Here is a 14,471-nt window from a genome sequence, read left to right as displayed (position 1 = left end):
TGTTGCCTGTGTTAATGATAGAGTAAAAGAAAGCTCAAATGAAATTTAGTGGAGATTACTATGTATTTCCTGTCCTCCAGGAAATCATGTCAGTTCCTCACTTCAGTGGCTTACTGAATGTTCAAGATTTTACCTATTCATGAATTTTATTTCTCCTATGCAACCATATCTTCTTCCCTATTAAGTTACCTCTTTCCTGTTATATACAATTTGGTGGCCAATAATTGGATACTCTGATCCTTCCCAGTTGCATGAGAGTGTGACTCAAGTTAGGCCCAAAAAGCTCCTCTCCTGAAATTTGAACTTGAGTAGAAGAACAAGACAGCAGATTCCTAATCAGATGATGCTTAATACAAGTAACTGCTTCCTAGTCCCTAAAGGTTTCCTAGCCTTCTGGTCATGCTATGAGTTTTCTATATTCTATTTTTTTTTTTTTTTGGCTTAAGTTAGTCTTAAGAAAATTGGTTTCTTCTCCTTGAAACTAAAGACCCCTTTGAAGCCAGAAAACTTAGTATTTTAATATCTCATTGTAACAGCATAATTCCCACCACTGCAGCCTAACATCAGAGATACTCTGTTTCCCTAGCATCCTAGACTGCAGGCCACATTACTTCATTCTCATTGGCTGAAACCAGTGTAGATATCAGTTTTTCCACCTGTATAATAGGTGCTGACTCTGGGTAGTGGTCAAACTTAAATTAGGTAATGTGTGTAGAGTATTTGGTTCTGTGCCTAACATAGTACTGAATGGTGATAATACTATATATGTCAGTTGGGGTAGAAGGGGGGTTGAAGACAAGGAACAATCCTTTCTTCACTACTTGTTACTTTTAAAAGGGGAATTTCTGAACTTCTGCATGGTAGGTATTAAAGGACCAGACACTGAAAGATTTTTTTCCCATTAGAAATAAGCATATTGGAATACTATATACTTCTAATCGGAGAATGTTAAATAGATGGTAAAAAATGTTTTTCTCTCCTTGAGACAACTGTATTGAAAAAGATTTTTAGAGAAAGAAGGAAGTGGCAAGAATTGAAGGAAGATGGTCTTCTACACTGCCTCTTCCACCTCCTCTTGCATCTCGCGTCTCACCCTGGATGTGTGCCACCTTTAGGGCCTCTTACCATGGCTGTTTTTTGCAGCACTATGCTCCTAGGCAGAGAGTCTGCTTTTCCACCTTACTTTGAATTCTATAAGGTAGGTGTTTGGGAGGGAGCAGAAGAAAATCAACAACAAGGAAATAGCTACTTACAGGCTTTTCCAAATCAATAGTGTAGTTTTTCCCTGCACTCATCACTTTGTAGTGCTTGATTCTTGGCAGGCTGAAAAACCAAAAGAAGTTCATCTCCATTTGAGTACACAACAGAGTCAAATCAAACTAAAGTGAGTATAAAATATCACCTGTATAGTAAAAAGCTATGTTCCCATGATTCTAGTTTGGCCAAAAGGGTGGGGGGTTTTATTCACCATTTCCTGTGTCTCTTTTTTAGGGGGTTATACACTAGTGTTCTGTGTGCTAAGCCGATTCAATTGTGTCTGACTTTTTGCAACCCTATGGACTGTAGCCCACCAAGCTCCTCTATCCATGGGATTCTCCAGGCAAGAATACTGGAGTGGGTTGCCATGCCCTCTTCCAGGAGATCTTCTCAACCTAGGGGTTGAACCCACATCTTTTATGTCTCCTACATTGGCAGCTGAGTTCTTACCACTAGCACCACCTGGGAAGCCCATTTATACACTTGGGATAAAGGAAACCTGGGTCATTGAGTGGATGAATGAGAAAGAATAACTGAGATGAAAAAAGGAATGAAGAGCTGAAAATCTTTCAGGCTGAAACTATTTTTTTTAATGCTAGTAATTTACAAAGTAGAAAACAGGATAAAATCCTATGTAGGCATACACGTATCAAATATATATTCTCTATATTAAAAGGGATATTCAATTCATTTCTGTACTCTAGCATTAGGCACACAATAAATATTTATAAAACTGAATTTTAAAGTATTAGTAGCACATATAATAGTGCTGTTTGCTAGAACTAATTTCCAGTGAAAGCAGAAGTCAGTATGTTTCCCTTGATTCACATGGCAGTAGTGTCAGAACCAAGACTTCTCTAATGTTAAAAAGTTAATAACATTTATTATACCTCCATTTGCTTGAAAGACAAACTAATTCAACATCTGTCCAGTTTACAGAAGCTGCACAAGCAAAATTATCCCTCAGATTTTTTTTCTACAGAGCCTCCCTTGTTCTTTTACATCACTCCTCTCTCCATTTCCAGATCACATTCCTCTAGAACTAATCTATAATTCTATTTAAGGAACTATCCCCTCATCTACTATAATATCCAGATCTTCTCTTAATTGAGTATCATGTTGGAAAACAGCTAACAGTTGTTTCCAATGGCTTATTCTAAAGCTTTATTCTAAAAACATATGATAAAACCTATAATTCTATTTAAGGAACTATCCCCTCATCTACTGTAATATCCAGATCTTCTCTTAATTGAGTATCATGTTGGAAAACAGCTAACAGTTGTTTCCAATAGCTTATTCTAAAGCTTTATTCTAAAAACATATGATAAAACCTAACCCTTTTCCCTCCTAAGGGGGGAAAAAGTGTATTCCCTAGTGCTGAACCTTCAGGAGGAATCAGTCACAGGCTGGTGAAGGAAGCTTCTCGACAGAGGAGATCCTACAAATACCATCTTTTGGGGTGTCTAACTCTGGCTTTATCTTTATCCCTACATGAAAGATCTTTTTAATAATACTTCTGAAAACCCTCACCAATTCCAGCTGGAATTCCTTTATTCCTATGAAATAAGTGATTATTATTTCTTGGAAGACTGATAGAAAGCTTGAAGGGCATGGCCTTTATAAACTGAAAGATCTAGATTCATATTCTGGTCTAGTTGTATGAACTCTGAGCCTCATTTCTTTGTCTATATAATGGAAATGGTAATGCCTTTCTTCACAGTGCTGTTATGAATTAATGTTTGAAAAATCCTTAGTACGGTGTCTGTCACATGTAAACACTCAGTAAATTATAGCTGTTTTTTTTTAACTACTTTTTAAAATGCATTGTTTTAACTTAGTTTCTGTCAGTCTCAGCTTCTTCACTTATAAAACGTGGAAAATACTGTCTCAGTTTTTATTGTGCTTGAAGGAAGTTTTTGTCAAACACTCAACACCCACAAATGTACCCCATTAAGTTGGGATAGCAATTGTTGCTGCTAATAATAACCATCATAGCATCATCACCATCATCATTTTCATCCCTGGTAAAGTTGTGGGAGGAAAAGCAGCAAAAGTTAAGAGCCTCTTGGCACTTTTAACTAGTAAGACCAAGTTCTAAGGCCAAAAATAAGATAGGAAAAAAATTCCACTGAAGTCACTTGAGGTTTTACTCATTTCAGACCTGTGCTTTGCTTGCATATTTTGTTTTTCCAAAGTAATAAAGGGATAGGAAGAAAAAAAAAACTAGATTGTTAAATTTGCTCAACTGAGGTGTCTTGATTTTAACATCATAAAAGAAGTAACTGTCTTTTAAAAAAGAATGTGTGGCCTTAAGTGTGGCTATAAAATCTTAGCTTCTGACCCCAAATTTTGCAGAGGAATGAATTTGGGGTAAATATTTTCTATTGCTTTCCTGCTAATGGCTTCCAAAAGAGTTTATACTTCTAACTTGCCATGTACTCATAACAATTCTTAGAAAACAAAACCAAATTGTGACACTTGTAAGAATAACTTTATGTCTTATGAATTCACACATCACTGGGCTGAATGAAGGTGGATGATATGTCAAAGAGAAGTCACCTCATAAGTTGCCATTGAATGACTTTTGTTCCTGAGAACTATATCTTTCCCCCCACAGTTGATTTATTAACAGATGGAGATAATTTTACTTTCAAGTATGGCTTTGTAAACCAACTTGTCCTTTTCAGCTAGCATTTTATCAGACACAGGGGTCTAAACTTGCATGGCTGAAGAAACATTTCTCCTACAACCTGCAAGAGAGTGAATTGGTTTTGTGGGTAACACAGGTGCTTCCTAATAGTCTAGATTTCTGCCAAAGTCTTTACATTAAGCGCTATGATCTAACAGGCTTAACTTCTGCTCTGTAATTGCTATCCTTTAAAATTAGATGACCTGTTAAACAAGATATTAAATCCAGGCATCCTAAAAGACTTATTTTGAGACATTAGAGAACATATATAATAATCTTTACATCATGGATATATCTGGCTCTTAAGGAATACTTGTGCAAAAACAGTTAACATTTTTCCTAGGCACTTTCATCAAGTATAAACTATTCCCAAAGCCTAAATAACCACTTACTGACTCTTATGTTAAAATACTGTGCTTTGGCCATTCTACCTTACTCCTTGCTTTCTAGATAGCAACTTTTCTTTAGAGTGGAGAGAAAATCAGTTTTATGAAATGTTATAAGTTCTTATGTCCATCAGCTATACAAGCATGAATTTCTGTATGAATTTAAACTAGAAGTATGTTTACTAAAATTAAACTTAGGTAATTTTGATATGAACTCCTTTGCCAGACTTTTTCTAATAAGGTTAAATGTAACTTAAATATAATATGAATGAAAACTGTGACATTAAATCCATATCCTAAGAATACAAACTCATTGCATTTGGTCACAACCCATATTTACAACAGAAAACTCTGTTCTTTCTCATAGCTCACTCATATGGAAAATGCAAATTGAAAGTTGGACTAATTTAGACCACACTAAAAGAGAGCTTGCTACTATTGTAAAGGAAATATACTGTTTTTGAAGAGCTATTAGATCTCAGGATTTTGTTCCTTTGATGCAGAATGGCAGCACAGGGTTCATATGTAAATGATTCAAACACTCAATCTAACCAAGAGTATGAAAGAAAAAATCACTTATGTGATCTAATTTAACTTTCAAATAATTAGATTATATTTCTCTTTTAAAAAATCTGTGAGATAAAGTTTTTTGCTAAATAAGAATTATTTTATTCAAATTTTTAATATTTTATTTAGAAAACCTTAAGATGACTTAGAATAAAATCCAACAATAAATATGCAATACTGTATTAAAAATTTATAAAATATTATTGAAGAGCATTAAAGACGAGTTAAATATTGACCTACAAGAGGACAAGATCTCCAAGTAACAATATGGACTAATCCAAAAGCATGTCCTCAGGGTAAACATGAAGCTGTAGGTTGGTGAGTATTATACATCATTTCTATAAAACTTAAAAACATAAAACAATGCTGTGTAATAATTGAGGGACAAACACATGGAGAAGGAGAGAGTAACTCAGAGTGTGCACCTTCCAAGGACTGGTTGGGGGTGGGGAGTGCATTTGGAGAGAGGTGGACTGATATGGAGTGTTTGGCTTGTCACAGCTAGGATTTGAAATGTTTCAGTCTCAGCTTCAGATTTGATGCTAACAATTCTAAGCTCTATGCCAAGTTCATGAACTGCTGGAGAAGGGCCAGGACCTGCCTCTACTTTCTCCCACACCCCCAACCTGAGAGTTGGCTCCTAGCTAAGAGTGGCTCCATCCAGTCACTGCCTTGATCAGATGCTACACAGGTAAGAGACAGTCTCAGGAGCCACCACGCCATGGACCTGGGTTCAGCTTTGTGACTTAGGGCATCCCTTAAACCAAGGATTTTGTTCACTGCTGTATCCTCAGTATCTAGAGTATCACTTGGCTTATAGTTGCTCAATATTTACTGAAATGAGTGAGCGAATGAATAATAGAACTATATCCAGGACCAAAGTAATTTGTTCACTGTTCTTCCCTACTACAAATACTAGTTTTGACTAGCATTGTTTATATAACATTCCCTCCCTGTTATTGTGTTCACATGTTTATCCCCAATGAAGCACACAGCAGATGCAGATCTGAACTTGTATGACTACTTTCTAAAGTGATAATCATGTTTTTAACAATTCCATACATTTTAAAATTAAACATACTCTATCTCCTGCCGGATGGTGATGGAGTAATTTCTGCTGTCACTGCCAGGCCTCAGGATCATATTTCCCATGGAAGGGTTCTTCTCGAGCATTTCAGTTGCTTCTTTCCGGGACACTGAGTAAAAACATCTACAGAGGTGAGATTAAAAAGAAATTTTTAACTGATGAAGCTCATTACTTGAAAAGATGCTACTAAAATAACTCTTAAGAACTACAGTTATTAACTTTTATTACCATTTCCAGTTTTATTATTAGTTAATGTGATATAATTACTATCATTACCAGCATGTGCCACTGGGAGTATGCAGATACAATACTTAAGGCCCTGCTTCCTTCATTCCTCCAAAGGCTTTATTTTTAAACAATGAAGACCTGAAGAGTTATCTACTGATCAGTATATATTTACCATTACCACTTGAAGGTCTAAGATAACAATATATTTCCAGTTTCAGTTTATAATAAGCTCTTAGATAAATAATAATTGTTCGTGGTTTCTTTACAGGGATACAAAACATATATATAGTATAGTATAGGAAGTCTGCTATACTGCTATGTCTGCTGAGGACAGCCTGGATGGGAGGGGAGTCTGAGGGAGAATGAATACATGTATATGTATGCCTGAGTCCCTTTGCTGTCGACCTGAAACTATCACAACATTGTTAATAAGCTGTACGCCAATACAAAATTCAAAGTTATAAAAATATATATATATATACACACATATAGTTTGTTTTGTTGTATGATCTCTTTTAAATAATATACTTAAGGGTTTGTCTGAATCCACTCCTTTGGTATAATATGGGTTTTTAACAACATTGGTAGCATTTTTATGTGTAAAATTTTGTAGAAAGCACTTCAATTCTTTTGCACTTATAGTAAATATTGTAGTCACTGAAAAGTCTGGTTTTCCAACAGAAAAAAATTTAACTCATAGCAATACACTGAGATATTGAAAAAGTGTTTCTGAGAGGCGGGACAAGGAGTGAGTTTAATCTTCTTTTTATTTATCTGTAATAAACATGTATTATTTGTTTCATTGAGCAAAAAAAAAGAAAAAGAAGCAGTCTATGTGACTTTTAACCTATTAATCCTGGTTTCAGCTAAGAGAGTGGCTAGCAGTTTTCAGTGGTTGTAGTACAGATGGAGTACATGTCAGAACCTGATGTCAAAGATGGTACCAGGACAAGTTTCATTGACAAGAAAACCTAGACTCCAGAGTTCACAGTCTTAGTCACACTTTCAACAATATAAGAAGTTAAAAAACTAATTGTTTTTGACTGTTGCTAATTTTAGGATGTTCCGTGCCTTTTCATCTCCAATAACACTTTGCCCATTTCACATGGTGTCTTCCTCAAAGTACAGGCTCAAGACGAGTCACTGATTGACCCACTGAGGATAACGTTCAGGTAACTTGGTCCAATTTCCTGATAGAAACTCAGTCAATCATAGAGTTTCATGGTGAAAAAACATCTTTTCCTTCCTTCTACATAGAATTTTTATTTAGATTTGTTCTTTGGGAAAAAAATAACTAGTCTAAAGGTGTGGGTGGAAGGGGATTTCCTTTGTGGTAAGAAACTTAGTTCAAGTCTGCATTTTGTTGATATAACATAGAAGAGGAAATGTGGCTTGAACTCAAGAGCTCAGAGATATACAGTGTATCCACAAGACAGTTATTGTTCCTGGTTTAATGAGTCCGATGACTATCTCTCCTTGATAACTAGAAACTTTTAACAACCTAATAAGTAAACTGGAGTTCATGGTGCACTTACGCTGGCATAGGGTTCAGTACATCCTCATAATCTTCAACTGGTTGCTTCCCTTTTTCTGGAGATGAGCTTGGTGTCCGCTCTGTCTCAATCCTCCTTTTCTTTTCTTTCTCTAGAACTTCATGCAGTCTAATTACTTGCCCAGGAAGGAGTGACACATGTAGGGGAACTGACAGCTGAAACCAATTAAAGCAGTAGGCAAACAAGAAAGGGAGCCAAGTAACTAACTGGTTTTAGCAAAGATGAGCCTGTTCTGGTCCTAAGAAGCTTCAGTTACCTAACAGAGGTGGAAGGAGAGGATCATGAATAAAGGATCATAGTGTCTTAGATCTGCCTCTAAACCAACTAGTTTCTTCCTCCAAGAAACATTCCTTTTGGTTTGGTCCAAAACAAAGTGTACCTGGCCTTACAAGCTGTTTCAAGTAACAACAAACCTCTCATTTTTTTATTCTGAGCTCACTGGATCTCACTGCCAGGGAAGTCCCAGAGCACCTGCAAGTTGCCCAGCTGTCCCAAAGGTAACCTGGAATAAGTTCCCCCAGCCATATGGCAAATAGGGTTGAGAGAAATATTTGTTAAATGAGAATTGGCAATCAGAGATCCATACTTTTGATGTATTTGTGTTTATATTTTGAATTTTCACTCACACATTAGAATTATGATACTGCTCTACCTACTAAGGTTTTTTAATAACTTGTTTTTAATAGCTTTTCTAGAAATGTGTTTGGATTGAGTCATCTATATTCACCTTAGCTATATTCATACCCCTGATTTAGACTTCGTTATGACCAGCTATGTACTCTTGGAAGTTATCATTTAAATGGTAGAATATTTTTCTTTATGTGAAACTACCTAGCTTAAATAATCAGCTGTGTCTGATTATCATTTTGAGCTCCAGAGTAGGGTATACATTTTCCAGGGGGTGTATAAGAAAGTTCTTTGGAATGTGGGAAGAAAACACTAGAACTTCATTTTCTGTTTACACATTATCTAATGAATCTTAAAGAGTATTCTTCCGAATAACTAACTAATAATCAGTAAGGCATTCCCTTATATATCATTCAGAAAAAAAAAATGAGGAAAAACTGATGAAATGGCTGTCCCTTATTAATTGCCTGTTATGTCCCGAACATCATGCTATTGTAAATCCTCACAGCAATGCTACAAGATAGACATTGCTATTCCTACTTTACAAATTAAAGAGGGAAAAAAAAAAGGCTCAGAAGATTAAATAACTAGTACAGGATCACATAGCTAGAAAGTTGAGGAGCCAGGATTCAAACTCCAGTTTAATTAATTCAAAAGCAATGTCTCTGCACTTTCAACTATAGACTATGTTCCTGAAACTTTTACTAAAGTTGCCCTAACAACAGTATGGTATGAATGTATACACAGAGTGACCTGGGAACATTGTGCACAACTGGTGGCTCAGTGGTAAAGAATCCACTTGCAATATAGGAGGAGACATAGGTTTGATCCCTGGGTTGGGAAGATCTGGAGGAGGAAATGGCAACCCACTCCAGTATTCTTGCTTGGAAAATCCCATGGACAGAAGAGCCTGGCGGGCTACAGTCCATGGGGTCACAAGAGTCAGACATGACTTAGCAACTAAACCACTACTAGCACAGCATTTGAGGCAAATTGTCACCTTTTGAAAGTGCACATGAATTTTATTTTAATTCTGCACATTTTAATTAAAAAACAATGCTTTTTATCCTTACCCCAGGGGAGAAACTAAAAACAAACATTTTGTGCCAAAACATCAAATATAGTGTTCTAGGAAAAATGTAACCCAAGTTTTTTCCCAGTAGTTTTAGTATATTCCTTGATGCCTAACCACACACCTTTGGGATATTGTACTCCAATATAAGAAGTGCCAGACCACACACAACAGTGACTTTCCATAACAGAGGGAAGGAATGCAGGTCCCCAAAGAGCTTCTCCCTCCCCTCAAGTCAATACTCCTTTTACATCTCTAACAATCCTACTCTTCTAGCTTCCTGTGACTTTCCTATGTGGTAGTTGAACCTCCAACTTGTATTTGTTTTTGCCTGAAAGTGCAGTACTTATTTCATGTGAATGTAAAGCCTTTACTTAGAAACTAACTTTGGATAAAGTCTGTCTTTATCTGACCCTAACAAACATGGGAAGTTTTCACATCCTCTAAGAGTATTAGAAAACATGGTGCCCTTTAGGGAGTTGGTTTTCAAAGTACCTCATGTTTCTTAGTGGATTTATTTAAAATAATGGTATTTATCTTGCTGCAACAGTTGACTATAACTGTTCATAGGTAGATCTTACTGTTTGTCTCAGATAAGATACCACAGAGTTGAACAGATAAGCTTCCCTTTGTCTTAAGACTCACTAAAAAAATGTTGAAAGGTCACTTTTCATTTTGATAGTCTGTCCTTGTCATATTGCCTATGTTATTCATAAAATCTGGGGCTTCCCAGTGGTAAAGAGTCTGCCTGACAATGCAGGAGACAACAGAGACACGGGTTCCATCTCTAGATTGGGAAGATCCCCTGGAGTAGGAAATGGCACCCCACTCTAGTATTCTTGCCTGGAAAATTCCATGGACAAAGGAGCCTGGCAGGCTACAGTCCTCGGGGCTGCAAGTCAGATGTAGCTGAGCAACTAAGCACAGCACATTCATAAAATCCACCTCTGCATTTCATAAATATGTATTAAATGAATAAAAAGGAGATGGAAAATATTTTAGAAGATGCCATGTAGCTCTGAATATCAGAATACACAAAGGACCACTGTGTCCAAAGGATAAAACTGAAAAGTAGATCTCCCTGACCACCTGTTATTCACCAGCTAGAATCATTGCCCTGTTGATTTTCTTCATAATGGTTATCGCAATTTTAAATTTTCTTGTTTTGTTTTCTTGCTTATTTTCTCCTTTTCATTCACCCACTAAAAATAAAAATTTCATGAGTAAGTGTAAAGGTTTATATCTGTACTTTTCAATTACTATAACATCAATCCCTTCAGTCATCATGGCTCATAGTAAGTGTTCAGTCAGTAAATATTTGTCAAATGAGTGAGTCAATCAAAAATGTCCTTCTTACCTCTGTTACTGTAAGAATGAAGCCTTTCCATTCTTCCCCACTTTCTGTATTCTCTATCTAAAGATGAAGACAAAAACAGATAAGGACAAAGAGGGAAAGACATGAATAACTATGAACATTAATACTTTTATTAACTTAGAATAACTTTAGAATTTCACATGACTGTTTTATAAGACCCCAAATATGTAAGCCCTCAAAACCCAGCAAGACTGACAAAATGCATAGTCTTCTACTGAAGCACAAAGTTTTAAAAAGTCAAGTATTTTTTAAACCACTTAAAATCAGTTAAGCAATAATTCAATTTTCTTTCTGCTTAGAACTATTATTGTGTATTTGTTATGAAATATTTCCATACCATTTTCTTTTGTCAGAAGACAGAAGTACATAGCTTTAATCTGTTTGCTTATTAAACAAGTAAAATTGCACATATTTATTTAATTTGAAAAAATGTCAGTGTTAGCACACTTATTTCTGCAGTTGTCAGTTCACAGTTACTCCCCCTACTGATATTTAACACTGACTGGCTTTAAGTTTGAGGCAACCAAGTAGTAAGTTACCTTAAAAGTTTCCAATTTTTAGCTCTAAATATTACTGATACAGCCAACGTTATTAAGTGCTTATTATTAAGTGGCAGCTACTGTTCTAAGCATTTCAGCTATATTAACTGATTTAGTCATGGCAATTGTGCAAAAAAATGACTTAAAAAAAATTTCATTTCACAGATTCATTTAATAGATACTCACTGGGTGTCTTTAAGTGCTAGGCACTTTTATGTACTAGTTTACACCTAAGAATAAAACAAAACTCCTTATTCTCATAGAGTTTAGGATCTAGTAAGGAATAAATAATAAACATAATTGTGAGTAAATGTTTTAACTTCAAGTGGAAATAAATAAAATAAAAAGTAGAGTAAGATTAAGAGAGACTGGGAACTCCATTAGTGGTGAGGGGAGAGCGAAAACAGCAGCAATTTTAATAAAGTGGTCCAGCTAGGCCTCAGTAAGAGGGTTACATCTCAGTTAAGACTTCTGGATGAAGAAACCAAGGCAATAAAGAGGTTAAGTAAGTTGCCTATAATTACACACAAACAAATAAAACAACCAGAGTTCAAATCTGGGCATCTGACTCCAAGGTTATACGCTAAATGCCACATCAGAATTATCCAGGGAGCTTGCTTAAAATGCAGATTCAGAGGCCCAGGCTTGGGAATGGGACCTCACATTTCCTGAGTACAAGTGATTTCTGGTACATTGAAGCTAAAGGAGCAGTGCTTTCAAGATTAAATCCAACTACATCTTATTTAATTGCAAGTTAATTCTCTATGTTGCAGTTGTTGATTGACTTTCACTGGCTCACTTTCAATGTCAATTCAAGAATAAAACCTTTTTCTATATAGGTACTGGTATACAGTGGTAAGTTTAACAAACATATCTCTACCTGTGTAGAGTTTATACATGTCTCAGAATCATCTGGGAACTCCGTGAATGCTGAGTTCTTGGATGCCAATTCAAGAACAACTTTCTAAAAACACCAGGTGGGATGGATTTCTGACTTGGCCAGAGGACAGAAGTATATGGTTTCAGTGTGCTTGTATACTAAACAGGGAATGTGCCCTTTCAAATCCTTATTTAGAAAACTATGGTTCTTGGCAAAAGACAAGAAATGTTAACAAAATATAGGACTTGGTGCTCCTCACATAATTCCTTTAATTCCTTTTAAGATTTTGAAGAGGTGAATGCTGTTTATAACTATGACTTGTTTTAGACTAATTTCTTCTCACTCACCTTCAATTGTACGTCCTCTTTTGGCAAAACAAGGGTGAATTTTACACAGTTCTTTTCAGTTGAATTCTGATCAGTAAGGCATGTAAGGTCTATTATATCTAACTTGTCAACATACTGCAAAGATAAAGGGAAATCTCATTAAATTACTTCATGAGTAATATATATTGATATTAATTATAACAGGAAGGAAAATAAATAATATCTTCATTTCAACTTATTTGTACTTGCCATGGTATCCTGGCTTTCAGCTGTGCGTGGCACCCCTTCCCAACCCAGAAGGCACTGGAAAATGTATTATGTGGTGGTGGACTCAACTGGCTCATACTTGCAAAAGCCAGTTGAGAAGTTTTCAGGAATTTTGCAAGCCAATTGTTAAGCATAGCCATTATTAAAAATTAAATTATATAAATATAAAATTAAATAAATCATATTAGTAACAAAGGTAATTAAAATTCAAAACTCCTGTTTTCCTAGTTATATTACTATCCATTTGGCCAAAATGTTTGTTCAGGTTTTTCATGTTTATGGAAAAATGTGAGAGAACTTTTTTGGCCAACCCTAATATATAGCATTCTCTGTGCTCTTGCATTTATTTATATCTTCATTTCTATGTAGTGAAAATGCTATAAACGTACTGTGATGATGTGCTGCTGAACCTTTCTTTCCAACCCCATGTACAGTGAAATGACATCGATAGGGTGAAATTAGTCATGGTGGGAGTTTTTACACCATGAAAATTGGCAAACCTTACTGGTGGCTCAGCAGTAAAGAATCTGCCTGCAGTGCCGGAGACTCAGGTTCAATTCTGGGTTGGGAAGATCTCCTGGAGGAGGAAATGGCAACCCACTATAGTATTCTTGCCTGGAAAATCCCATGGACAGAGGAACTGGTAGGCTACAGTCCATGGTGTTTCAAAAGAGTCAGCCATAACTGAGCGACTAAACAACAACAACAAATTAAGGTTTGATTTAGGTTTTGTTTTGTTAATTGTCCAAGGGGCCCACAAACTTTTTCTACAAAGGCTAGATAGGATATGTTTTAGGCTTTGAGGTCCATATACAGTTTTTGTCGCAAACGCTTGTTTTTTTAAACACTTTAAAAATGTACAAAATATTCTTAGCTCATAGACTATACAAAAACAGGCCATAGGCTAAATTTAGCTCAAAGACCACAGTTTGCTGATCTAAACTTCAGAAAGTGAAGGGGAAAATGTCAGTACTGCAGATGAAATTTTAAAGTTTGCTGTCTCTCAAGCTTTTTCATTGTAAACAGAACAAAAAAATGACAAAATATTCTTCCATAATTCTAAAATCATTATCTCACTCAACAAAGATGTTGCTCACGTCACTGACAAATGGGTGACATTCTTACATACATAATTATTGCTTTGCTTGCCTCATACTCATTAATGTAAACAAAAACATTGGCCAAAATTCATGTCAAATATAATTTAATGACAATAAAAATATTAGAGAAACAGCAGATTGGAAAACAACTCCATTTGTCAAATCATAATTGAATAATAATTGGCTACAGATACAGGTTCAAAAAAATCAGTGAAAGTATTCTGTGAGAATTAATTGCCTATATGGAAGTTAGTAAAGAGTATGTATTTTACTTTTTAACTATGTATTACACATTCTCTGTATCAGTAATATCTATAATAAATATATATGTTCATATATAATTTTTCCTGGAAAACCATTGTTCAGCATTTACCAAATGCTACTGGTTCAGTTCAGTTCGGTCACTCAGTTGTGTTAAGACCCTTTGCAACCCCATGGACTACAGCATGCCAGGCTTCCCTGTCCTTCACTGTCTTCACCAGAGTTTTCCCAAACTCATGTCCACTGAGTCAGTAACG

General features: G+C 35.7%; 1 protein-coding gene across 3 annotated transcripts in view; it reads right to left on the bottom strand.

The window, feature by feature from the left end:
• Positions 1 to 14,471, bottom strand: part of STAP1 (signal transducing adaptor family member 1) — a 41,997-nt gene that overhangs the window by 14,657 nt on the left and 12,869 nt on the right. For 2 of the 3 annotated variants that reach the window (XM_061420324.1, XM_061420325.1), the window contains exons 3-7: positions 12,608 to 12,721; positions 10,824 to 10,880; positions 7,750 to 7,922; positions 5,981 to 6,109; positions 1,254 to 1,323 (exon numbers count right to left, since the gene is read on the bottom strand). In XM_061420324.1, coding sequence (XP_061276308.1) covers positions 1,254 to 1,323; positions 5,981 to 6,109; positions 7,750 to 7,922; positions 10,824 to 10,880; positions 12,608 to 12,721 — 543 coding nt within the window. The remainder of the gene's footprint in view (positions 1 to 1,253; positions 1,324 to 5,980; positions 6,110 to 7,749; positions 7,923 to 10,823; positions 10,881 to 12,607; positions 12,722 to 14,471) is intronic. The other variant, XM_061420326.1, reaches the window with a different exon arrangement.

The sequence above is a fragment of the Bos javanicus genome, chromosome 6 (assembly GCF_032452875.1).
Source record: "Bos javanicus breed banteng chromosome 6, ARS-OSU_banteng_1.0, whole genome shotgun sequence".
Classification (NCBI taxonomy): Eukaryota; Metazoa; Chordata; class Mammalia; order Artiodactyla; family Bovidae; genus Bos; species Bos javanicus.
This window is presented reverse-complemented; position numbering and strand designations above follow the sequence as displayed.